The sequence below is a fragment of the Lathyrus oleraceus genome, chromosome 7 (genome assembly GCF_024323335.1).
Source record: "Lathyrus oleraceus cultivar Zhongwan6 chromosome 7, CAAS_Psat_ZW6_1.0, whole genome shotgun sequence".
NCBI classification, from domain to species: domain Eukaryota; kingdom Viridiplantae; phylum Streptophyta; class Magnoliopsida; order Fabales; family Fabaceae; genus Lathyrus; species Lathyrus oleraceus.
The window spans coordinates 61,747,557-61,774,870 of NC_066585.1; the positions used below are offsets into that span (position 1 = coordinate 61,747,557).

The window sequence follows — 27,314 nt, forward strand, 5'->3', positions numbered from 1 at the left end:
GCTGAAAGTTTAATCAAATAATGATGCTGCACTGACAGTTTAAGATTGATGAACAAATTACATTTCATTGATGAACACATTACAAGTTCAACATTACATTGCTGAAAAACACTAATGACATAACAATTACATGACAGACTCATTAGACTAACTTAACCATAGCTGCTATCAACATCCATGACAGACCAATTACAAACATTAACCATAAATTTTTCCTCTTTTCCATTGCAATCTTTTTCTTCAGTTTTTCTAACTTGTTAAGCTTTCCGACTCTGCAATCTATCTCCTCAACAATCTCTTTAGCAAATTCAATCAAATAAGCCTTGTTGACTTCACATTGGCGGCATCCGGACGGATTGGTTTCTTTCACTGCAAACTCACTGACCAAATCATCCCACAAAAATAAACCGCACCCATTCTGCAATTTGAGACAAACACCACCAACAATTAATTTCGAAATCAAACTCAAAATAATAAAATGCTTCAAAATTGCTCACCATATAATTCCTGCATTTCCAAAATTTGCGACCGGGGTTTTCAATTGACTTGGAGACAAACAACTTCATGGTTTCATTGCATCCACATCTTGGTAAGCTGTTTCCAACTTCACTCGTGAAAGATGCCTTGCTGCCACCCATAACCCAGATGAAGGGGACACGGACGAAGATGAAGAGAGGGATGGATTTGGGGTAGGGATGGATTTCACGAAGAGAGAGAGAGGGATGGATTTGGGATAGGGATGGATTTCACGAAGAGAGAGAGGGATGGATTTGGAACCCTAATTTCTAGTTTATGCCATGCTGGAGACCTAATGAAGATTCACATGTGAAAATAAAAAAATTAAAAAGCCACGTCTGAAATAAAAAACCAAGATTCCATGCCACCTGGATATTAGGGGGTTCTATGAAGGAATCTACATAACATAAGGGGGTATTGAAAAAATAACTTTACCAGGGGGGTAACCCTAAACTCGCTAACATTACAGGGGGTAAAGTGTATTTAACCCTTTATCTTTTATTAACCATTTTGGTGGTCAAATGTCTTTAGGCTATTCAGTTTAGCCATCACAAAAGGGAGAAAAAGCCTTTTATAATCTTGAGGAGAGGAGAAAAGTCTTTGGCGAGAACGTAGTCCTTTTTTACACGCATGATTGCGTTTTACAGATAGCATAGACAAAGTGAGCAAGTTGGATATGCTCTTCCGCCTTACAAATGCCCAGGAGACATACATGTCGAATGTGATTGTAATTTTGATACATTCAGGATAATTGTGACAGTGCCCATTTAGTGTGGTAAAATTGAGAGTTTTGGTCACTTTTGGCATGCATCTGATGCATCTAAGTCTAACAGAACGCCCACACAAAAGGAAATTGCTTCTCCCCCACCCTTGGTGGAGAAGTCTCCTATGAAAATACCCTTACGAATTCGAAAATGCAATTTTGGGTGCATATATTTACATTAAATTTATATGTAAATAAATGAGTTCCACTTTCATTTTGTAAAAATAAAATAGTCCGCACATATACTTTTGGAATAATTTGTTATCTCTCCGTAAGCTTTCTATACTAGACAGTGTTTTTCCTTCTTCAGTGAAATGTAACTATATAAGCTATTAGTTTATTTATTTTTGACATGTTTTATACCACAAAATAGGGTTATGATAGTTAACGATCAGAGATCTGATCGTGGCATGTCTACATTAAATATATGTTGTCTCATTCATGTAAATCTAGGATGCCATGTTTTATATACTAGGAGAGAAAGCTTAGGCCTGCATAATTGGACTTTTTGCTTAAATGTCCTATATATCCTACTTTTAAGTATCCCACTCTTTAAGACCCTCATCCACTTTTTAGACAAAAGTGGAATGAAAAACCTAAATAATATCAAAATATTATAGTAAAATATAAAAAAAAAATTAGAGAAGAAGAAAAAAGAAAAAACATAAAAAATGCGAGATTAAAGAAGAAAAGTGCGATAATTATCTTATAAAATATCATACTAAAATATATTTAGATTTTTTTTGGAAGTATATTTCTGAACTATTTCTTTCGACAAAATGAGAGTGTGACTCACACTTATGCATGAATTTTGTATATTTAAAATGTGCCATGAAATGCAATTTTGAGTTATAGGGATAGTTTTTGTTTTTCACTATTTCTTTTGACAAAATGAAAGTGTGACTACCCATGAATTTGGTGTATTTGGGATAAGTTGGAAATGTATTTTTTAATTTTACCATAGTTTTAGTTTTTTACTGAAGTGTGGGAGCAACTCTCAAAATAGAAAAAAGCAATTCTCATTATAAATGGGAGCATGTTTTACGGCATGCCTATGACGGTGTGTTTGTTCTTATTGTAAGATAAATACACGAATGAGATACATTACACATTTGAAGCAATAAACCAAATGAACATTTAATATTTGGTTAACTTGGGACAACATTTGAAAACTCTAAGGGCCTATTTGAAATGCATCTTAAAAATTCTTATTTAGTTTTTGAAAATTTAAAATTTAAAAACTTGTTTGAATATAATATTTTGCAAAAGTATTTTTAAAAACTCTTTTCTATTTTTCAGTTTTTAAAAGCAAAAAAGTGAAAGAGCTTAATTGTGTTTTGCTTCTTACTTTTTAGTTTTTAATATTATAAAACTTGAAGAAAAAACATAAAAATTTATAATTTTTATTAATAGCATTAATGTAATTTTAATAATTTTAATATTTTAAAAATAAAATAGAAAAACGTATTTGAAAGAGTACGTTATTTCTTTTATTTATGCTCTTTTTATGTATAAGTAATCTTTTCAAATATGTTTATTTATTTTACTTAATTTTTTTTGTGTTTCTTAATTATTTTAACTATATAATTTTTTTTCTATTAAACGTGGAATCCCATTTTTTATTTATTTTTTTCATATTATTATTACAAACAAGTGTTATGTGATTTGTAAAATTAAAAATTGATTTAACCCAATTATTTGTATTCGATCAAATATCAATTAATTTTCTTAAGTTTGTAATATTTTATACAATAAAATAGATTTTAAAAGTAAATGACAAAATATACATTTTTATTCTCTTCTTAAAATACTATTAAAAAATTAGATTATCAAACAAGTTTTTTCATTTTTATATTTTCAAAACAGTTTTTAAAAATTAGTTTACCAAACAAATTTTTTGTTAATTTTCTTTTTAAAAATATTTTTTTAAAATAGATTTTAAAAATAATTTTTAAGAACTAAAATTGAAAAGTGTTTCAAACAGGTCCTAAATTTCTTGTTTTTCCTATTTTACTTGATTTATTTTTTGATTTCATATTTTTGAAAAAATTAAAAAAAAAATTGTAGACTCTTGATTTGATTTTTAGTTGTATTTTTTAGAATTTTATTTTAATCAATTTTCTATTTTTCAATTGTTTTTCTCAACAAAAATATTGCTGATATCTACATATTTGTTACATTCCTGATGCATGACAACATGACTATTAGGTCTGCCTATCCATATACATCCCTTGCTAAATTAAAAAAAATATCAGGGCACTTTATGGTATTGTCATACTCCAATTCTGTGCGGACTTTTTTAGGAAGACAACCTTGTTTTGTTTTGCTCAAAATAACAACGCAGTCTTGTAGACATACTGGTTGGAGCAATTTTTAATCGTGCGTAAGATCAGCGAACATTCTTTTTAAGTTTAGGCATGCGACTGTATTCTTTATTGAACACCATTGCACGTAGGTGAGTTTGGCGTGCTTATTTAATTTTTACGCATTCGCGCACGTTCGTGTTTAATTCAGTTCAAGTCTTTTTCATCAACGTCTTATAGTTACAATATTGACCATTAACTTTATTTATTGAACGTTATTACGCGAAAATGTGTTTGGTGTGCTTGTCTATTTTCCCGCTTATGGGCGCATTCAGGTTTCATTCGACTTAAACTCCTCTTTCATTTTAATAATAAATATTTTATTTCATTTATTTTATTTTTTATCAATAAAAAAAATCTATAAAAAGATAATTTATTTTAGAGAATAAAAAAAATTAATTAAAAAAAGTCTAAAATATTATCTTTCTATTAAAATCTTAATAAAAAAATCCAAAAATATTTTACTTTAATTAGAAATCAATTACATTAAATTTATTTTGATTTGTATTTAATATTGTTTTTATTTGCATTTAAAATTAATTTATCATTTACCTCTCTTCCTCTCTTCAACCCCCTTTAAACTACACAAAAACCTCCATCAACATCCCATCTCAACCAAGGCAAAAACATTGTACATTTTGCCAAATTCTTAATCTGAAATATTTTACCACAAATATTCAGTGTTAACACCAAATGCAAATCTAAAATGGCACACACTTTATGATTTTTTTTTAAAATAAAATAAATGATTAATTAACAAAAGTAATAACTAAAATGGAAAGTTTTGTAGGTTGTTCAATAAAATTCCCTGACATTGTTCCTCATACCTTGAAAACCCTTATTTTTACAGTATTATTTTCTTTTGCCTTTATTTTTATATCAGAATCTAAAAACCCCTAACTATAGTTTTTGTTTAATTGAACAATAATTTGAACTCGATATTGACTTGCAGTTCTTGAGATCGACATTCGGGAAATTTCCCCTTTATTACTATAACAGACAAAATAGTACACTTGCTCTTTTTTCGATCAAAGACTTATGTTCTTCTTGTAGCACTATTATTCTTAATTTAGACTTGTTATGTTTGGTCTATTTGGATAAGTTGTTGCATTTTCATATTGTTCTTATGTATGTTGTATATGTCTCTTCCATGATTATACATTATTGTGTCTTTTTCCATCTTTTTTGTTAATCACAAAGGGGGGAAGAAACTATGTTATCTTGTATTTATTTCTCTAACAAAATTGCAGCAAACATCAATTGTCAAAAACTCTCATTCAAGGATCAAGGGAGAGCCTTGACCAAGGGGGAGTCTCGTGTTAGAAGAAACAAATAACAAATAATTTTCAAATACATGTCATCATCAAAAAAAGGGGAGAATGTGAAGACAAGTTTCTCAAGTGATTATTTTGATAAAGACAAATTACAAGAATATGCTTATATAAAAAAGAATGGATCAAGACTCATATCATGAGCTAGTGCATTAAAGTCAAGTTTTAAAGTGTTAAAGGTCAAGCCTTGGATGACATCTTGGATTGATCATGACATTATAAGGTACAAGTCTACATTCTCTCTATGTTGAATATAAGTGCTCAAAAATTCATACTCAATCATGGCCTTACAAATTTTCGTTGCATTAAAATTGGTTAAACTATTTTTCAAAGAATTTTTTCACTGCCAATAGCAGTGGTAATTGGTTACCATTTTTCCTGTAACCGGTTACCACACTGACGCGCTACTTCCCGTGGGCTTTTTTCAAATGGTGTAATCGGTTATCCAAAAACCTGTAACCGGTTACATGTGAGCTACGTTTAAAATTTTTAAAGCACCAGTTCAGGTGTAACCGATTACACCAAATATGGTAACCGGTTACCACTGAACCAGTGGAAGTGTTTCACTTATTTTCTGCTCTAAACGAATTTTTAAATTCACATATGAACCATGACACCTATTCATGCATATGTACTTTTTCAGAGAGGTGTTAAGGCACTATATAAACCACACTTTCTAGATTTTGAAAGTCACCTCTTTCATCTACAATTCAAATATTATTTTTCTCTCATTTTCAAAAACCAAATGTTCTTAACCGAATCTTTTGTTGAAACTTCTGCACTAACTTTCATTGCAATTTCATATAGTTTCAACCACATACATCATTGAGCAGGTGTGTTACATATTGATAATTGTTCACTTGAAGGAGAAGATCAATCCAAGTGATTAGTACATTGCATACAACTTCAAAACTCTTTTAAAATTCAGAATAGTGTTGAAATCCTTGCTGTCCATAATTGTTGGAAGCAAGAGAGTGATTAAGGGATGATTGTTCTCTTAATTTACTTTATCTATATCATAAGGGAATTATCCTTATTGATGTGTTTAGAATCTTGTGTATAGAGGCTAGGACTGCTTGTACAAAGTTCAAACAAGATAGTAAAATCTCTTACTGCGTAAAGGGACTGGAGTACCCTCGTATTGTGAGGGGAACCAGGATACATCATTGTGTTCTTTATTTTTCCGCACTTTACCACATTCATCTCTTAATATTCAACCAGAAAAATAATCACATCCAAATCTAAAACCGGAAAAAAAAATTAAAGTACCTAATGATCAAGGGGTGAAAATAGGGTATGACAATTATCATTATCATTCCATTAGGTTAATTCTTTAGAATTTCGATCATTATTTACTTGTTCACTTGTTTCGCCCACATCTTATATGTCTTGTGTCAAAACGGTGCAACTTTTACCATAGGTAAGAAAAACATCATCTTTTGTTGACATCTTCGAAATGACCTCCCTTAAACTTAAATGGTATGTTAAATTTAAAAAACAATTGAACTATGGTCAAAAATATCTTCGATAAACATGACATAAAGAAATATGTTAAAATTATTGTTTTTAGAGAAAAATATTTTTAAATAAGTCGCTTATTATACTAAGAAATCCAATACCGAGTGACTCAAAAAATATTTTTTTTAATAAGAAACTCTAATGAAACTCCTTATTAATAACAAAAGAATTCAATACCAAATGACCCAAATGACTTGAGTGTTATGAGATAAATCAACAAATCAATACACAAATGAGGTGAATTTTGGAACGCATATGACCTACGCAGTCAAGTGTCAAACATACACTTCCGTGTCAAGTGTCAAACATACACTTACGTGTCAAAAAGAGGATGTGATTTATCAAATTAAAATTAAAATTTAAAGTAAAAAAAAATATTTATTTAACATTAAGGTATAAACCTTGTGTTTATGCACAACTCTTTGCAAGGTACCTCTACAAGGTGGAACAATGATATTCATATGCCATTAAAATTTTAATTAAAGATGACCTTTTGTAGCACATTCTAAGAGAACCCAACTTTACCTTAAAAGATATTTTACAAAAACACACATACTTAATACTTAATGCATAATGATCTTTTGTTTAACAATCTTAGCATATTTCACTTTTATTCGCTTATGAGCGTTTATATGTTTACACACATCACTTTTTTTAATATTTCGAATTCTGAGACGAAATTTAAAATTAATTTTTTTAATATAATAACTTATTTCTTTTCAAATTCTGTCTAGGTTAACTTTGCTATACCTAATCGATCCCAAATCCGGATAAAAGGAGAAAGTTGTGTTAGGCAATCGAGAACCAACGTAAAATTTATCGAATTTTTATGACATGGATCAATTATGAAATAATATAAATGTTAAATTATTGCCCATAAGCAAGACATTGTATGACTCATCAAAAGAGCAAGGATCGATCTTAAGGTCGACCCTGCCAATAACACAACTAATCACTCATATATTCTTTTCAAAACTATATTTTTAGTCTAACTCAAATAAAAAACGAATAGTTATTTTGATATCATATTAAAAAATTGGATGTTTGTATAAAAATATTGATCAATCTAGAATAATTTAAATGAATATTTTGAAAAAAATAAAAAATATATTTATTAGTGTTAAATAGTTGTATACCCAATCAAATTTTATGTTTTAAATTCAATATATTACATTCTAAAATATATAGATAAAATATCAAAATTGAAGAAATATTTTATTATGAATTATTTTAGTATTTTCGTATTAAATTTAATGTGTATGCATAGAATTTTTATATAAATATTTATTTAATTATTTTTCTTATATTGATATTTTTTATATATATTAGTCAAATCGAAAAAATTAAAATCAATAAACTTAATAATTATTAATAAAATAAACATGATCTTTTGAAAAATATAGACAAAATATCAAAATAGTAAAATTTAATTAAAGAGATTAATTCAAATATTTACATCATTCAATTAAAAATTTAATTCAAATCTACTGACCGTGTAAAACGGCATGTTAATCATAAACGTTGAATATTATAACAAGTTTGACTTTTATTTTAAAAATCTATAAAGTAACGCAAACGAGTGATGGTGATGAATCGGCCGTGTAAAATTTTTTACACTGACATTACATAATAATTAATCCCTTCAACTAAAATTAATTATTTTGATATATAAATATAAAAGATGAAAAATAAAAATAATAGAAAATATTTATTAGAATAATTTAATTATAATATATTATTTTATTTTTAGTTATAATATTTATATGTCTAAATAATTAATTTTAATTGGGTGTAAGGTTGCTTTATCCTAATATTCTAATTAATCTCCTAATTAAATTAGAACTATAAGTGTTTATATAAAAAGAAAGATTAATTACTATATACTGTCAGTGTAAAAAGTTTTACACCGTCGATTCATCACCATCATCCGTTTGTATTATTTTATAGATTTTTAAAATAAAAATCAAATTTCTTATAATATCCGACGTCTATGATTAACTGATAGTGTAAAATCTTTTTACACTGTACGTATTTCAATTAAACTCATAAAAAAAATTCATTGTATGTGAAATAGACATTAAATTTGATGCGAAAACTTTGAAATAATCATAATTTGACATATTTTCTCCAAAAAGAAAATAATAATGACGTAAGTGGTGATGGAAAGGTGAAAAAAAATGAGAAAGAGGATGCATCCATGATCCGTCGACCACCGGTGTGCACCTGGACACGAGAATAACCGTCCACGCGTCACCGTTCTTCTCTTCACATTCACAACTCTGTCGGTGGCACTCAAGAAAGTGGGGACCACCAAGTAAGATACATACTATACTCCGAATAGATCAGATCACACGTAAAAAGAACCCTATAAATTTCGATAACCGTTTTCTTCTCAAATCTCAATGCTTTGTACTTCAACTCGCATCCTCTTTTCAACTACAACAAAACTAGCTCTAGCTGCTTCTTCTTCTTCTTCTTTTCACTTTCACTTTTTCTCCACAAATTATCCAATCTCAGTTTCTCATCTTCCAAACAAATCTTTTCCTAAACCTAAACCAAATTTTAGAACTCTAACCCCTTTGTTCTTCACTCTAAGAATAAATCACACCATGGCTTCTCCCTCAAACCCCCAATCAATTCACGATTTCACCGTTAAGGTTATTATCTCTTAATCCTCTTCTCTACCTCTCTAACAATTACCAGATTCATTCATTCGTTTATTGATTTTTTTTTATGAATTTTGCAGGATGCTAAGGGTAATGATGTTAATCTTGGTGACTACAAAGGAAAGGTCCTTATCATCGTCAATGTTGCCTCACAATGGTATGCTGTATTTTTACTACTAGTAAAGTAATTAGTAATTGCTGAGTAATAATTTCATTTCAATCTTTATAAGATTGTTGTTTCAGATCTAATTAGTTGAATTTTTCTTTTGTTTTGCTATTTATTTACTTCTAGTCTGATTTCTTGTACTGTGCTTTGATGCAGTGGCTTGACTAACTCCAATTACACAGAACTGAGTCAGTTGTATGAGAAATACAAACAAAAAGGTTTCTTTTGTTCTTTACTTCTCATACCTTTGTTTTGTTTTGTTTTCCATGCAAAGTTCTTCTTGTCCTTTCTAGTTCTGTGTTCTCTAATTCATCACTAATTGTATAATATGTATATCATTAAGACAAAATATTTGTTCTGAATTCCTTAGGAACTTAGGAGTAAGCTCAAAGTAAGCAACCAAACCTTTCTAAATTACTTTGCTGTGTTTATTCAGGTTTGGAAATCCTGGCATTCCCATGCAACCAGTTTGGGGCACAGGAACCTGGATCTGTTGAAGAGATACAAGACTTTGTCTGCACTCGCTTCAAAGCTGAGTTTCCCGTTTTTGACAAGGTAAAAACTTTGCCCATCTCTTGAATCCATGTTCTTAGAAGAAAAGAAATGCTCTTATCATGGCATTGGCACCTTCAATAAATCATGTTTGTCAGGCATATGTGCTTTTTGTGAACCTCCAATTTGGCTCCCTTAAGCATATTCTGAATTGTTACTACATCCTACTTTATTCGGAAATTAGAGATAGAATATGTGATTCTTTCCATGATTTCCCACATTTTCAGCCTTGGTTGTGTAATTCTTTACACCTATGAAGCACGATAATATAAGAAACCGATGAGACTTTTCTGTGTCATACAAGTGTTGGACTTTTCTGTGTCATACAAGTGTTGGACTTTTCTGTGTCATATATGCTTCATAGTTTTAAACCTTCATATCTTTAAACTAGTTCTGGACCTTATATGAACCATAAACTAAGCTGGGATGATTAAATTGGCCTCAAGACTTCGTATTCAAATCTTATCCTTGTTGCATTAAACTAGTTTCAGTAATAATATGATGATGAAAATCCAAGAGCACTTGAAAGAGATGGTAAGGGATCTCTTTCAGCTTAACGCGAGGTTCTGGCTTCGATCCTGACTCTGCGCATACTAGGTTTAACAAATAAGATTTGTCTTGGTTGATGTGGTTTCCAACGAAGTCCAGCTAGAACGATATTCCACTTTCCTCTGTACGTTTTTGTTGTAGTCTTAAATGCAGACTCAGATGATGTTTATCTGATCTTAATTAGGTTGATGTGAATGGTGCCAATGCTGCTCCAATCTACAAGTATCTAAAGTCAAGCAAAGGTGGACTCTTTGGGGACGGTATCAAATGGAACTTCTCCAAGTTCCTTGTGGATAAAAATGGCAATGTTGTAGAACGTTATGCACCCACAACATCACCTCTTAGCATTGAGGTAAGACAATTTGTATAGTGCCACCACATGATATTGCCTAGTAGACGTCATGAATATTTTGCACTAAGTATGTTTCTTTTGTTGATTTCTTCTGCAGAAGGACTTGTTGAAGTTGCTTGATGCATGAAGAGTTATGAATGTTGGAACCTGGAATAAATGAATAAGGATGATGAGAACTTTACTACTGTATTTCATATGTGAATAAAGGAATGTATTGCAGACAGATGTTGGTGCAATTTTTTCCATTTGGTATACTTACCCAAACAGTTGTTTTGTATCGCTGATTTTAGTTCTCATTCATGAGACTGTGTACTTGACTTATTGCTATTGTATGAATGTAAATAAGTTAAGTTCCGTTTGGCCTTATACTATTTGTCTGTTTAAATTGTTATTTACCGGTTAAATTTGACTGAATTGCCTGTGATATGGTAGAATACTAGAATGTGGATGTTTGTAGCGTCAAATTTGTGCTTGACCATGTATAAGATACATGATTAGAGAAACATAAAAACTAATCTCTGAACAATAAAATAATTTATCTTAAAATAAACATTTAAACACCTAAATGACATAAGACAGAAACATAAAAACTAATCTCTGAACAATAAAATAATTTCATAAGACAAAAACCTTCGTACATTATTTCCAACCTTCGTACATTATTTCCAACAATCCTCATCTTCTTTTTGACCGATTACAACATCTCTGAAACACATCAGTAATGAAAAATAAGACATTAAAATTTTTGGATTTTACATATTCATACCAACCATTTCCAAGATACATTTCAGGGTCTTTTTCCTTTAAGAATCTCACAATCATAGTACGATATTTAATCAAGATCCATCAAAGTTAGTAGATCATTCATAACAATCTCAACTGGAGAATACTAAAAAAATTGAATGTTCAGTCACATAATTAAAATGTTTGCAAAATTGAATGTTCAGTCACATAATTAAAATGTTTGCAAAAAAAAAATATTAAAAAGATAAACATGTAAATGCAATTCAATATTTTATATGAATTATTTCTCATTTATAAATATATTTGTAACTTATTCTCATTTATAAAAATAATTGTATACTTGTTCTGTTTATAAGTGTCATGAACCCGTGTGTCGATTTATAAAAAATATTTGTAATTTATTCCCATTTATAAAAATAATTGTACCAATTTCGTTTATAAAAGTAATGGTAACGAATTCCCATTTATAAAAATAATTGTATCAACATGTAAAGTTTTTCTCGTTTATAAGCATCTTAAACCCATACATTATTTTTGTGTGTCTGTTTGAATATTAAAAATATATTTAATTCTATAATTAAATATACTACGTTCATATCAACTATAATTTATAAAATTGTCCATTAATAATGCGGTTAATAGATCTCATTGAGAAGGAGAAGGCGACAAGTTGAGCGCAGGGTGCCAATAATTCTAAAATAAAGAGGCCACTCTCGTATATAACTCAATGTTTTAAAATCGAACCGAACCGGCCAGTTCAACCGGTTGGATCGGAAACCGGAGATGAATCTGATTAGCGGGTCAAAATCGGAGTAAAATCGAAAAAACTGAATGAACCGTCCAAAATCATTCGAATCAAAGAACCGAAGCCGATTTTATAAAACTGTCTAGTTAAAAAATGCATCAAATTAATAATTTTTTAAATTTTAATACATCAATATCAAAATTTAACTACATTCTCCAATCACACAAAATAATTTCCCTTTGTTTTGCAGGCACGTTGGTGCTAGACTCAACTTTGTCTTTCTCACCAGCATCCCTCTGGGCTTTCCTTCTCCTCTGTTCCCTTCTCCCTTGAGACCTTTCCATAGGGTTGTTTCCTTTATAGTTTTCAGAGACATGGGAGGTTCCTTTGTCGGACTGAAATTCCCTACGGTAAGCTAATGACAAACCCCTTTCGACTTCGAAGCTCTGCCATTTCCCTTGACCATGTTTCCTGCCATTTACTGGCTTTACCCACTTTCCATTCGAAATTTCAGCACTAGGTTTGAAAGAAATGGGTTTAGTAGTCGGACCTATTCGCTTTGCTTCACCAAGTTTCACCACCAGTCGTCTTGGATCATAGTATCTCCTTGGGTCGAAAGCCCTTATGGGATGAATAACCTGATGATTTTGAAAAGCTTTGTGACCCTCTTGGTGATTCGCTCTCCTTACCCCTTTGAGATTTTGGGTTGCCTTCTTGTCGAACACAGCGTTGCACAACATGACTTCCGATTGCTTCTTCTGGCACCTTCGGAGGAAGTCAAACAACGTTTTGTCCTCTTTAGGGAAGGCGATTTTGTTATATTCTTCCTGTCGACATTCATCGTCAACTTCCATGAAGGTCTCCATTTCGAACGATAATCCTCTTAACCATGGTTGTTATATTATTATCTGCTGCCAAATCATCATGTAGAACTTGCCGTATGATATCATCGGCCTTTTGGTTTCTATTTACCATTACTACCCTTGGTTCCCTTTCTCTGGGTATTTATGGTTCGATCCTAGGGGGTACAACTCCTACTTCCTGATTCAGCATCTCTGGTTGCAGATGATTTTATGGGATCTAGTTTATAGTAAGGTCTTCTTCGAATGTGGCCCCCTGGTTTTCTCTTACCCAATCCCTAGGAGGGTGTCACTGGGGTTGTGGTACACCCAGAAATTCAGACATTCGCGCCACCTGCGATGTCATTTGTTGATTCGACTGAGCCGCATTTTGAATCATAGGATTTAATACAGTGGTCAATGTTTGGGTCAACATTTGGACCATCTCATGGTTACTTTCATCCATTTGTTGTCTCCACACTGCTGCAGAGTTATTGGTAAGACTAAGTAGTTGTGTCTGGTGTCTCAAACCTGAAGGCTGGTTATTTCGACTCATGTTAACCCTAGACCCTTGTAATGGAGAGTTTATGTTAACCACTGGTTCTGAGAAAGTCGAACCAACGTTGTGTAAATTGGCCATCACTGAAGTTGACATTCTATATGGTTGTTCTCGACCACCAAATGGTATCGAGAAACCAGGGGATACCAAAGGCCTGTTTGGAATATCTCTAATTGGTGGGGGAGTATGTGGAGGCCCCTTAGGCCCGATGTAAGTTAAAATTGGTTCAGTATGGGAAATTAAACGTGTTGGCATCGAACTCGCCATAGATGGAACTATTTCAGACACGTGCATTATGGCCGTGTTCGCCCCTAACGAAGAAGAAGGGGGCGTTATGTTATTGATTGATGGATTTTGAGAATTTTGGTTATCTGGCGCATTAAAATTCGCCATCCTCGTATGGGATTCTCTCCTTGGTCGTTGTTTGTTGTTTATGGCTACTTTACCACTCCTTAATAACATACAACAAATTCTTTCCGAAAAAGGGAGAAAATGAATTAACAACCAGAAATAAAAAACAATTCCAAAAACACTAGCACGGTCCCACCAAGTGTGCCAATTTGTTTACTTTGAAAATTGGTAAACAACCGATGATCTTCCAAAATTCTAAATTTGGTTACTCACAGGATCGACCAGATTGATCCTATGACATGTGCTAACTGTTTTTAAAGTGAATTCTAGTAACTATGAACAGTTCGACAGTGTCCATAGAACTGATGATTAAAACTTAGATAGTAAGAAGCTAATATGAATTAAAGGGGAAAATTGTAAAAGAATATGAGGATAACCAAGTAGCAACGACAAGTGTTCGAAACAAAGAAGTATTAAAATTGTGTGAAATAAAGAAGTAAAGAAGACTGTTTGAAATAAAGAAGTAAGTAAGATTGTTCGAAATAAAGAAGTAAAGAGATGTATTTCTGGAAAAGTAAAGGTAAATTATATTGCTTCAAAATAACTAACAATGGTGTAAACAAACGTACATTTCTTAATTTACAGTCCCTCTTCTTACGGGTACTTGGTAAATTTTATAGACTCTGTACACACTTTGACACACCCTGATCCTAACACTAAGGTTTGTTTACTTTGATCTTCAGATCCTACAATAAATTCAAAATCCATACAGCTTGACATGCAGTCACATCACCTACAATATATTATGCTTCACAGGTTGACAAAGCAACAACTGGTTGCTTATTGTAACACCAAGAAATAGAACTTCCTAGAAACTTAAACAAGTACCCAAAAGTACTTATTTTGTCAACTTTGTTTCCACACGAATCAGAATCTGAGTAACTTAGAAGTTCTGAGTCAGTTTCAGCACCAAAAGGGAACAAAACTCCATACTTCAGAGTTCCCTTTATATACCTCAGAATTATGACAGTGACTTGGTAATGAGGCCACTTCAGTTTACTCATAAACCTATCCACCATTCCAACTACATAACAAATAGCAGGTTTGGTATCACACAAATACCTTAGAGACCCTACTGTCTGCTTGAACATTGCCGCATCTACATCATCACCATCAGAATCAGAATCGAATTTCTGATTTGTATTAACAGGTGTGACAATAACTTTACAATGTAGTAGCTCAAATCTCTTCAGAAACTCAAGTTCATATTTCAACTGATGTAAAATTATGCCTATCTTAGAGTACATAATCTTCATCCCTAGAAAATAAACCATATTTTCTAGATCTGTTGACTCAAACTCATTCATCAGCTCTTTCTTGAACTTAGCTATCTCATGCTCATAACTTCCTATTAGCAATATTTCATCAACATACAGACACATCATAATCATATTGCCTTCACAAGTATGCTAAACATAGACACTATACTCCATCTCACATTTTTGAAATCCCTTCTTCTTGAAAAATGAATCAATTTTTAGATTCCAAGTTCTAGGGGCTTGCTTCAGTCCATACAAAGCTTTGTGTAATTTGTATACCATCCTTTTCTGATTCTTTTTCTCAAAACCAGGAGATTGTGACACATAAACCTCTTCTTCTAATGACCGTTCAGAAATGCAGATTTCACGTCTAAATGCATCAGAGGCTAATTCATGTTAGAAGCTATTACAATCACTAGTCTGATTGTTTCATGTCTTACTACAGGCACAAACACTTCAAAGTAATCTAACCCAGATTTAAGCCGAAAACCTCTCACAACTAACATTGCTTTGTGTTTGCCAATTGATCCATCTAGCTTTAACTTTACCTTATAAACCCATCTCACTTTGATGTCTTTGTTGTTATTTGGAAGTTTTGTTAACTTTCAAGTCTTGTTTCTCTCTATAACATAAAGTTATTCTTTCATGGCCTCCAACCAGACTTTCTGCTTGAGAGTTTCTTCCGTACTCACGGGTTCAGAGTCTACTAACATGACACACTCAATAAATTCCCCTTCAGAATCCACTTCAGTGTCTTGCAGCATGTCAAACTCTGCAAACTTTCTCATAATGTTTCTGATTCTTTGTGGCCTCCAAACCTGTTCAGAACCTTCTGATTTTGGAATAGTATTAGATGTTGGAACTCCAGCAATACCGATTTCAGAAGCATGACCACCTTTAGAATCTGGAATATTCCCATAATCTGGACTACCACCAGAATCCGAATCACCATCAGAATCTGGATCAGAATCAAATTCTTCCTCAGAATCAATCTCGCCTTCTGATTCTTACTCACTCTCATAATCATTTTCAGGCTCTGACTCATCTTCAGAATCATAACTAATATCTTCATAAGTTCTTACTTCAGAAGCTCCACCTCTAGAAGCTCCATTTCCAGAGATTGGATTACTTATAGATTATGGATCATCATCAGAATCTGGATCAGAATCATATTCACCTTCAAAGTCAGACTCGCCTTTAGAGTCTTCTTCATCTTCAGAGTCACCTTCAGACTTATTTTCTGATTCTGACTCACCTTCAGAGGCAGAATCCTCTTAAGAGGCAACTTTTCCTTCAGCTTCAGAGTCATCATTTGACTCAACTTCAACTTCAGAATCCTCAGATTCCGACTCTTCTTCAAAACCTTCAGATTCTGACTCATCTTCTGATTTTGACTCATATTGAAAGTCTCCTTCAGAATCAGAAATCGTCAACCGCACATGTTCATCATCATCAAATTCATAAGCCATTAATAGTACATGTTCATCATCAGAATCTCCTCTGGCTATGTTTGTTTCTTCTAAATTCCTTTCCTTGTTTGACCAACAGTCCTTAGCAAAGTGGCCAAACCTATTACAACAGTAATATTGAACCATTCTCTTGTTAAACTTTTCCTTCCCTTATGACTCCCAGAAGTTGAGGTTTCTGACTTCTGAGACCTACCATGTCTTTTCTTGACTTCTGACTAAGACTGCTTCTAGTCTTTCCTGACAAAATAAACTTTTAGAGCTTGCTCTACCTCTCTCTCACAGGTTCTTTCAGTTAGACGCAACTCTTGCGCCTTTAGACTACTTTGCAGCTCTTCTATTCTCATGGTGCTCAGATCCTTATAATATTCAATTGCTATAACGATGTAATCAAATTGAGGAGTAAGAGATCTAAGTACCTTCTCAATGATACTTTCTTCAGAGAGAGTTTCTCCATATGACTTCATCTCATTTGTGATCAGAATCACTCTGGAGATGTAGTCAGGTACCTTCTCATTATTCTTCATGCTGAGATTCTTATATTGCTTGCATAGAGACTGAAGCTTCACATTCTTCACTGATGCATCACCGCCGTAGCATCACACCAGTGTGTCCCACGTAGCTTTTATCGTCGTCGAATCAACGATTTTCTCAAACACGTTCACATCCATACATTGATGGATGTAGAATAAAGCCTCCTGATCCTTCTTCCTTAGATCACACTGAGCATTTCTCTACGCATTTGTTGTATTTTCTGGAAGTGCAACCTGAACATATCCGTCGTTCATGAGATCAAGAATATCTTGAGCTCAAAACAACACACATATCTGAATCATCCAACGATACCATTTCTTGCCATCAAACAATAGAAGTCTGTTACTCAAATTAATGTTTCCGTTCATCTTCAATCTTTTGCAAAACACTCAGATCTCACCTAAACATAGTGTTTCCCAATCCCGCAGAATCGAGATATGTGATTTTGTTATGATTCTGAACAGAAATTCAACACGAATTCTTTGAACATAAATCAATCACACAACTTCTCATCGTTTCACTCGTGTTTTCTGTGGTGTTTCCTTGTGGATCTGAACCGGAGCTCTAGATACAAATTATTGATGCACAGAGTGACAAAGATGAACAATGAAACAAGAGAGAGAGAGAGAGAAGAGAGAATAATAACAAATTTCCACTACTCAAAACGCTTACACAGAAAATGCACACACATATGGCAAAAGGAATAAATACATTTATTCATACCACTCACTTGCTTAAAACAAGCGAGTCTTTAAGTAAAAATACTAAAATACCATCTAACAAAATTTATCTACAAATTTCTGAAAATATGAATTAATTCTAACAATTTTATCCGGACTTGAGAACGACTTTGTATAACAAAGATAACTTAATCAGAATTACAGGAAAAATTTAAATTTAAATAAAATTTTATAAGTAAATATTTTGATTTTTTTTAAATAACAACTTTTTTCAAGAATAATACGGAAATAACCATAATTTCAAATTATTTATCAATATAACTATTTTTTTTTAAAATGAAACAATGTGCCATTTGCTATGATGCATGCGCTGATGAATTTGTATTCATTGGCTCATGCATGTAAAATATAAGAGCATGCGCCACTGGAATTGGTGCATGCATGTTGCTACTCTTTATTTTTTTTACATGTATGTGCCAATTGCAGTGACGCATGCTCCTACATTTTTTATACACGTGCCAATTGCAGTGACGCATGCTCCTACATTTTACATGCTTTTACATGCATGCACCAATTACAACTGTGCATGCTCCTACATTTTACATGCATGCACCAATTGCATTGATGCATGCTCTTACATTTTACATGCATGCATCAATTGTAATGGCGCATGCTCTCACAAACATGGTTAGTTTGGTAAATAAATTGAAAATATGGTTATTTTGGTATATAATTTGAAAAAGTTGATTATTTAAAAAAAATCAAATATTTCTTTATTTTAGGTGAATTTTTGTGAAAAATAAAATACGTGCAAAATTAAAATAATGATTGATTAACATAAAATAAATATTATGTTGATAGTGATTTATAAGATAAAATGAATTATTAATTTTATTAAAATAAAAAAAATAAATTTGTAATAATTTTTAATAATAATAAAAAAATAAAAAAAATAAAAATGAAATGAAAAAATATGAAAGAAAAAATTTAAATTTTAATGAAGGGAGCGAGAATGTGTGGATTTAATATTATTGTTATTTAATTGGTGAAGATTAAAAAATGCATGCTACCTATCCTATTTTTATAGGCGATGAAAATGTAGAAGATAAATATTTTATAATAAAAGATTTTAGAAAGTTTATGCAATTAATTTTTAACGAGTAGTCTCACTAGCAAGAGCTTACAGCAACAGCGGCATAAACCTCTTACAGCAACAGCGGCATAAACCTCTTACAGCAACAGCGGCATAAACCTCTTACAGCAACAGCGGCATAAACCTCCAGCAGCCATGGCAATGGATCCCAAACGCGTCAAATCCGACCTCGTTCTCATCCTCGACTTCGGTTCCCAATACACTCACCTCATCACTCGTCGAATCCGAAGCCTCTCCGTTTTCTCCCTCTGCCTCAACGGCACCTCCTCTCTCCAATCCATCACCGAACTCAACCCTTCCCTCGTCATTCTCTCCGGCGGTCCCCACTCCGTCCACACACCCGACTCCCCTTCCTTCCCCGACGGCTTCCTCCAGTGGGCTCAGTCCAATTCCGTCCCCGTTCTTGGTATTTGCTACGGACTCCAGCTTCTCGTTAACCGTCTCGGAGGTGAAGTTCGTGTCGGAAACACGCAGGAGTATGGACGGATGGAAATCCATGTCGAAAATCCTTCTGCTCTATACCCGTCCGATAAAGTTGGACATAATCAAGTTGTCTGGATGAGTCATGGAGATGAAGCTGTCACTCTTCCTTCGGGCTTCAATGTCGTGGCGCGAAGCCAGCAGGGTGCTGTTGCTGCTATAGAGAATCCCTCTGCCAAATTATATGGCCTTCAGTATCACCCTGAGGTATACATAAGTACTTATTTGATATCGGCTTATGTTATAAGTGCTTATATTGGTATTGCAATTGTGTTTATTTGCTTATTGGTTTTTTGGTGTTTTTGAAGGTGACTCATACGCCTGAGGGAATGGAAACTCTGAAGCATTTTTTGTTTGATGTTTGTGGAATTGCGGCGGAGTGGAAGATGGAGGATGTGTTGGAGGAAGAAATTAGAGTGATCAATAATACAGTGGGGCCTAAGGAACATGTTATTTGTGCCTTATCTGGTGGTGTTGATTCCACTGTTGCTGCTACCATAGTTCATAAAGCCATTGGGGATAGGCTTCATTGTGTTTTTGTTGACAATGGCTTGCTCAGGTTGGTTACCACTAATGTTAGATATTGGATTTCAAGAGGAAGTTGTTTTTGGTTCTTGTTTTGTTTATTATTGGTTTTGCTGTTGTGTATAGGTATAAGGAGCAGGAACGGGTGATGGAAACCTTTGAAAAGGATCTTCATTTACCTGTTGTATGTGTTGATGCTGTAGATCGCTTTCTTACAAAGCTAAAAGGTGTGACGGATCCTGAAGTAAAGAGGAAAATAATTGGTAAAGAGTTTATCTGCATTTTTGACGATTTTGCTCAGGAGCTAGAGAAGAAACTGGGAACCAGACCTTCTTACTTGGTTCAAGGGACCTTGTACCCTGATGTGATTGAATCATGCCCACCACCTGGAAGTGGGAGAACCCATTCCCATACCATCAAGAGTCATCATAATGTTGGTGGTCTGCCAAAGGACATGAAACTGAAACTTATTGAACCACTTAAACTACTTTTCAAGGATGAGGTTTTACTTTTGAACTATTGACTTGATTGCTTGTGCTTGGAATTGGATTCTCTGATTGTTACTGTTTATGAGCTTGTCATGATATGCATTGATTTGTTTTGGTTATTTTCATTCACTGTTCAAAGGTTCGTCAATTAGGGAGGATCATGGATGTTCCCGAGGGATTTCTAAAACGTCATCCCTTCCCTGGGCCTGGTCTTGCAGTTAGAGTATTGGGTGATGTGACTGAAGGAAATGCGTTAGATATTCTCCGACAGGTACACAGAGCTTTTGCATTTGTGTTTGTCTGCAATATTGATTTATTACCGTTATTGTTTTGAGTCCATTTTGTTTTACAGGTTGATGAGATTTTCATTCAGTCAATCAAAGATGCTGGCCTCTATGATGTAATATGGCAAGCCTTTGCAGTTTTCTTACCAGTAAGATCTGTTGGAGTTCAAGGTGATCAAAGAACACACTCCCATGTTGTCGCACTCAGAGCTGTTACAAGTCAAGATGGAATGACAGCAGACTGGTAAGATTTCAACTGAAGCATACATTGCCATGATGCTGGCTATAACTCTTCTGGTTATGCTACTTCTGCATAATACTATTTTGCTTTCTTGTTATTTGTTTAAATGGCACCGAACTTACATTTATTAGGTTAAAACATGCATCTAATAAACTATTGATTGGGGCAAGTTTAGGATATTTTGCTTTTTGATATTCTCGTGGTTGCATACATAATTGATACAGGGGAAGTTTTTCAACACATGCTTGTGTGTTCAGAGACAGCCTTAGAACTTGTGCATCCTCCCACATCATCTTCTCACAATTTCTATCATGATCCTAATTAAATTCTCTTATGCTCCTTAAAATATATCCGCTTTAGGACGTTTATGTTTTTTTTAATAGCGTTTAGGGCATTAATGTTGCACCTTTGATGCTAATTGGCTTTGAATGGCCTTTTCATATTTAACCTTTAGAATTTCCAATACAGTTGCTTATCAGTTATCATCTTTAATAGCTCTTCACAATAACTGTAATTTGAATTGAATTCCAGGTACTACTTTGACCACAAGTTCCTTAATGATGTCTCAACCAAAATCTGTAATGAGGTCGTTGGTGTGAATCGTGTTGTGCTAGATATTACGTCAAAGCCTCCATCAACAATTGAGTGGGAATAATATCAGTTAGTACTTTTATTTTTAAATGATTGTGGGGTGCTATTCAGTTGTATATGCGATAAAGTACTTTCTATTTACTTGTTTGAGTTATTGTTTTCCCTCTTGCCTCTAGGGCTTGGAGGGAAGGGGACTTTGAGGCGGTAATTTATAATAGGATCGATATGATTCTTGAGATTGCAATAGCTTGAAATGAGAAGATTATACAAATGTTATTGTAATGATTTTTTCTCTCTTGAATCAATTAAATTGATGATATTTGTTCCTACTTGGCAATTATGCTGCATCATTCATTGGGAATAAACCACCATTTTAGTTTCTGAATGTGTGAAGGCTCTTTCACTGTTGTTTCCTCAAAAATGCAGACATGTGTACCTGTTTATCTTTGGGTTAAATACACTTTTTAAAGTGATTATGTGTCATTTTATACTTTTTAATTTCAAATACCCCCTTAGAAAATTAGGGTTCTGAACATAGCAGGGAAATTCACTTCCTGTTGAACCATATTTCTTAGAACAGCGTTACCTTGATGCCATCAACGGAATCATACGCCCAAGCCCCGGCTCTAAATATGCGGCTTGCTCTACGTGTTCTTCGCCAAAATCAACCTCTCCAGATGGATGTACTAGCGGGGAATCACCGTCCCACTACCAAGGTATGCAGCAGTTACAGAAGGGTATGGTTTCAATGCAGAGAGTGAGAAGCTCTCCAAGTTTATCCAGCCTTACAAACAGCTACAATAATACACAACAGTTACAGCAGCAGCAGCAGCAACCGCATAATCACGGTATTAGTAGAAGTAGGAGTAGTCATTATCAATACCAGCAACTCTCTCTTGTTGGTGGACTTAGACCAATACATGAAGTAGGGATTGGAATGGGAATGGGAAGGATATCGCCATCTCAGATGACTATGAATATGATGACAGATAATATGAGTAGTAGCAGTAGCAGTAGGGGTATGAATTACTATTACTCTAATGCAAACAGACCCCATAAAGGTTATGCATACCATGATGAATCAGTTGGTCATGTTATTCCATCAGTCCCCCGGAGTCCCAGAACGTATCTAGGTGAATGACTATCACTTCATTCCTCTCCTCCTCTTTCCTCAACTACATTCTTTCATCCATTTGTATATATGTACATTAGAACCGAAGTGTTGTAAATCAGTAATTGTAGTTTTTCATTTTATTTGCTTCCATTCTAAGGAATTAACAAATTCATAGATTAGATTGTCTACTTCTGATACTATTATCATTATTGGGTTCAAGTATCTGTTGCTTACATTGCTATCTAAGAGGATCTTGCATTTCTGATTAACATGCAAACGATCATTCCTTTTTTAGGAAGCAAAGTAGTAGTGTCATCTCTTCTAATAGGTTCATGCAAATTTATCTTATTTTTCTTATATCAAATTACAACATTTTCGGCCTGTAAACTCCGTCCACAATACATGTAATCCAGACAAAATTTCCAAAAGATACAGAAACGTGTGCGTCAATGAGCACCTATAATAAACAAATAAAGTCTAATTATATTAAGAGAAGATCCGCTCGCACTCAATTGACAAAAATCCCTAAGAATTTAGCACAGGAGAAGCATAAAATAAAAATAATCCCTATTCAATAATCTCTATTAACTCATTTAGAGTCTGTAAAATCAGCATCAATCACATCTCCTTCAGGTCCCTCCTTGCCTGACGATTCTGAGGGGCCAGACTCACTACCAGGTGGTGTAGGTCCTGCTTGTCCTGCAGCTCCAGGTTGGTTATATAGAGACTGACCAAGCTGCATAACTTCCTGGTTGAGGGCAGCCAAGGCATCTTTAATAGTTTGAGTCGAACCACCGGTAATAGCTTCTTTAAGTTCTCCGAGTTTAGCTTCCACCTTCTCTTTAACAGGGGCGGGAACTTTCTCTCCCAGCTCTTTCAATTGCTTCTCAGTCTGGTAGACAACAGAGTCTGCCTGGTTCTTGGTGTCGATTGCTTCCCTCTTTTCTTTGTCCTCTTTTGAAAATCTCTCTGCCTCGCTCACCATTCTCTCAACCTGCAAATCATTCAAGAGATAAGCATCAGAACTGTTTCCCGTTATAATCATATAAGGAGGAGTCATTCACAAAATCATCCTGTAATGGTAATAGAAGATACCTCATCACCAGGCAAAGTGCTGGCACCAGTAATGGTAATATCTTGTTTCTTTCCTGTGCCCTTGTCTATGGCAGCAACCGATAGAATACCATTTGCATCAATGTCAAATTTCACCTCGATTTGAGGAACCCCACGAGGAGCGGGAGGGATACCGTCTAAACGGAAGCTACCAAGAGATTTATTGTCCCTAACAAATTCTCTCTCGCCTTGTCTGCCCATCAGCAGCAGTAGAGAAAACCTCTGATTTTGAAGTGGGAAGGGTAGTGTTTCTTGGAATAATCTTGGTCATCACACCACCAAGAGTTTCCAACCCCAATGACAGTGGAGAAACATCCAACAGCACAATGTCACAGATTCATTCATTCGTTTATTGATTTTTTTTTATGAATTTTGCAGGATGCTAAGGGTAATGATGTTAATCTTGGTGACTACAAAGGAAAGGTCCTTATCATTGTCAATGTTGCCTCACAATGGTATACTGTATTTTTACTACTAGTAAAGTAATTAGTAATTGCTGAGTAATAATTTCATTTCAATCTTTATAAGATTGTTGCTTCAGATCTAATTAGTTGAATTTTTCTTTTCTTTTGCTATTTATTTACTTCTAGTCTGATTTCTTGTACTGTGCTTTGATGCAGTGGCTTGACTAACTCCAATTACACAGAACTGAGTCAGTTGTATGAGAAATACAAACAAAAAGGTGTCTTTTGTTCTTTACTTCTGATACCTTTGTTTTGTTTTGTTTTGTTTTCCATGCAAAGTTCTTCTTGTCCTTTCTAGTTCTGTGTTCTCTAATTCATCACTAATTGTATAATATGTGCTCAAATAATTAACTGTATATCATTAAGACAAAATATTTGTTCTGAATTCCTTAGGAACTTAGGAGTAAGCTCAAAGTAAGCAACCAAACCTTTCTAAATTACTTTGCTGTGTTTATTCAGGTTTGGAAATCCTGGCATTCCCATGCAATCAGTTTGGGGCACAGGAGCCTGGATCTGTTGAAGAGATACAAGACTTTGTCTGCACTCGCTTCAAAGCTGAGTTTCCCGTTTTTGACAAGGTAGAAACTTTGCCCATCTCTTGAATCCATCTTCTTAGAAGAAAAGAAATGCTCTTATCATGGCATTGGCACCTTCAATAAATCATGTTTGTCAGTCATATGTGCTTTTTGTCAATCTCCAATTTGGCTCCCTTAAGCATATTCTGAATTGTTACTACATCCTACTTTATTCGGAAATTAGAAATAGAATATGTGATTCTTTCCATGATTTCCCACATTTTCAGCCTTGGTTGTGTAATTCTTTACACCTATGAAGCACGATAATATAAGAAACCGATGAGACTTTTCTGTGTCATACATGTGTTGGACATCGCGCTATTACCTCAGGACATGTTTAAACCTTTTAGATATGTCCGACTTTGCAGTCGGACATAGCAATAACATTGCTTCAGGACATGTTTAAACCTTTTAGATATGTCCTATAGGTGTCCGTGCTTCATAGTTTTAAACCTTCATATCTTTAAACTAGTTCTGGACCTTATATGAACCATAAACTAAGCTGGGATGAATAAATTGGCCTCAAGACTTCGTATTCAAACCTTATCCTTGTTGCATTAGACGAAAATCCAAGAGCACTTGGACGAGGGATCTCTTTCAGCTTAACCCAAGGTTTTCGGAGGTTCTGGGTTCGATCCCGACTCTACGCATACTAGGTTTAACAAATAAGATTAGTCTTGGTTGGATGTGGTTTCCAACGATGTCCAGCTAGAACGATATTCCACTTTCCTCTGTATGTTTTTGTTGTAGTCTTAAATGCAGACTCAGATGATGTTTATTTGATCTTAATTAGGTTGATGTGAATGGTGCCAATGCTGCTCCAATCTACAAGTATCTAAAGTCAAGCAAAGGTGGACTCTTTGGGGACGGTATCAAATGGAACTTCTCCAAGTTCCTTGTGGATAAAAATGGCAATGTTGTAGAACGTTATGCACCCACAACATCACCTCTTAGCATTGAGGTAAGACAATTTGTATAGTGCCACCACATGATATTGCCTAGTAGACGTCATGAATATTTTGCACTAAGTATGTTTCTTTTGTTGATTTCTTCTGCAGAAGGACTTGTTGAAGTTGCTTGATGCATGAAGAGTTATGAATGTTGGAAGCTGGAATAAATGAATAAGGATGATGAGAACTTTACTACTGTATTTCATATGTGAATAAAGGAATGTATTGCAGACAGATGTTGGTGCAATTTTTTCCATTTGGTATACTTACCCAAACAGTTGTTTTGTATCGCTGATTTTAGTTCTCATTCATGAGACTGTGTACTTGACTTATTGCTATTGTATGAATGTAAATAAGTTAAGTTCCGTTTGGCCTTATACTATTTGTCTGTTTAAATTGTTATTTACCGGTTAAATTTGACCGAATTGCCTGTGATATGGTAGAATGTGGATGTTTGTAGCGTCAAATTTGTGCTTGACCATGTATAAGATACATATCAATTGGAGCTCAGACTAAAGGGTTAAACTAGAAAGTTTAATCTAGTTTAATAAAGATTTATCTTAAAATAAAGATTTAAACACCTAAATGACATAGACAAAAACCTTCATACATTATTTCCAACAATCCTCATTTTCTTTTTGACCAACTTAAAGTACAACATCTCTGAAGTAGATCGGGAATGAAAAATCAAGACTTTATCAATCTTAAATTTTTTGGATTTTTCATATTCATATCAACCATTTTCAAGATACATCTCAGTATATGGTCTTTTTTCTTTAAGAATCTCACAATCATAGTACGACATTTAATCAAGGTTAGAACATCTCACAATCATAGTACGATATTTAATCAAGGTCCATCAAGGTTAGAACATCTGCACATAAATCATTCCTAACAATCTCAACTGAAAAATACTAAAAAAAATTGAATGTTGAATCACATAATTAAAATGTTTGAAAAAAAAAAACGTTTGCAAAAAGAAATATTAAAAAAATAAACATGTAAATGCAATTCAATATTTTATATGAATTATCACCATGAAATTTTCCTTTGTAACTTATTTTCATTTATAAAAATAATTATATCAATATATAGACTTTTTCTGTGTATAAGTGTCATGAACCCGTGTGTCGATTTATAAAAAAATATTTGTAATTTATTTCCGTTTATAAAAATAATTGTACTAATAATTGAATTTTTTTCGTTTATAAAAGTAATAGTAACGAATTTCCATTTATAAAAATAATTGTATCAACATGTAACTTTTTTCTCGTTTATAAGCATCTTAAACCCGTATATCCATTTATAAAAATATTGGTAACT

At 33.6% G+C, this 27,314-nt stretch overlaps 4 protein-coding genes and 1 pseudogene across 6 annotated transcripts; 3 read left to right on the forward strand and 2 right to left on the reverse strand.

The window, feature by feature from the left end:
- Positions 1–21: 21 nt before the first annotated feature.
- LOC127105566 (uncharacterized) lies at positions 22–1,004 on the reverse strand. Its single transcript, XM_051042756.1, has 2 exons — positions 498–1,004; positions 22–418 (listed from the first exon to the last, which is right to left on the reverse strand). The coding sequence occupies exons 1-2, from the start codon at positions 636–638 to the stop codon at positions 143–145; spliced, it is 417 nt and encodes a 138-aa protein (XP_050898713.1). The 5' UTR covers positions 639–1,004; the 3' UTR covers positions 22–142.
- A 7,661-nt stretch (positions 1,005–8,665) lies between these two features.
- On the forward strand, positions 8,666–26,368 carry LOC127105564 (probable phospholipid hydroperoxide glutathione peroxidase). 3 transcript variants are annotated; one of them, XM_051042754.1, is made up of 6 exons: positions 8,666–9,148; positions 9,238–9,314; positions 9,480–9,541; positions 9,760–9,878; positions 10,609–10,776; positions 26,100–26,368. In XM_051042754.1, the coding sequence occupies exons 1-6, from the start codon at positions 8,894–8,896 to the stop codon at positions 26,127–26,129; spliced, it is 711 nt and encodes a 236-aa protein (XP_050898711.1). In that variant the 5' UTR covers positions 8,666–8,893; the 3' UTR covers positions 26,130–26,368. The 3 variants fall into 3 exon arrangements, with proteins under 3 accessions (XP_050898711.1, XP_050898712.1, XP_050898710.1); XM_051042755.1 differs by lacking the exons at positions 9,238–9,314; positions 9,480–9,541; positions 9,760–9,878; positions 10,609–10,776 and adding exons at positions 24,381–24,457; positions 24,623–24,684; positions 24,926–25,044; positions 25,835–26,002; XM_051042753.1 differs by lacking the exon at positions 26,100–26,368 and adding an exon at positions 10,874–11,142.
- Positions 19,193–22,104, forward strand: LOC127105559 (uncharacterized). Its single transcript, XM_051042746.1, has 6 exons — positions 19,193–19,853; positions 19,955–20,205; positions 20,298–20,673; positions 20,799–20,930; positions 21,012–21,187; positions 21,716–22,104. The coding sequence occupies exons 1-6, from the start codon at positions 19,302–19,304 to the stop codon at positions 21,837–21,839; spliced, it is 1,611 nt and encodes a 536-aa protein (XP_050898703.1). The 5' UTR covers positions 19,193–19,301; the 3' UTR covers positions 21,840–22,104.
- Positions 22,196–23,192, forward strand: LOC127108255 (uncharacterized). Its single transcript, XM_051045695.1, has 2 exons — positions 22,196–22,225; positions 22,317–23,192. Exons 1-2 carry the CDS (start codon positions 22,196–22,198, stop codon positions 22,914–22,916), a joined length of 630 nt encoding a protein of 209 aa, XP_050901652.1. The 3' UTR covers positions 22,917–23,192.
- Positions 23,320–24,306, reverse strand: LOC127105565 (stromal 70 kDa heat shock-related protein, chloroplastic-like; annotated as a pseudogene).
- Positions 26,369–27,314: the final 946 nt, after the last annotated feature.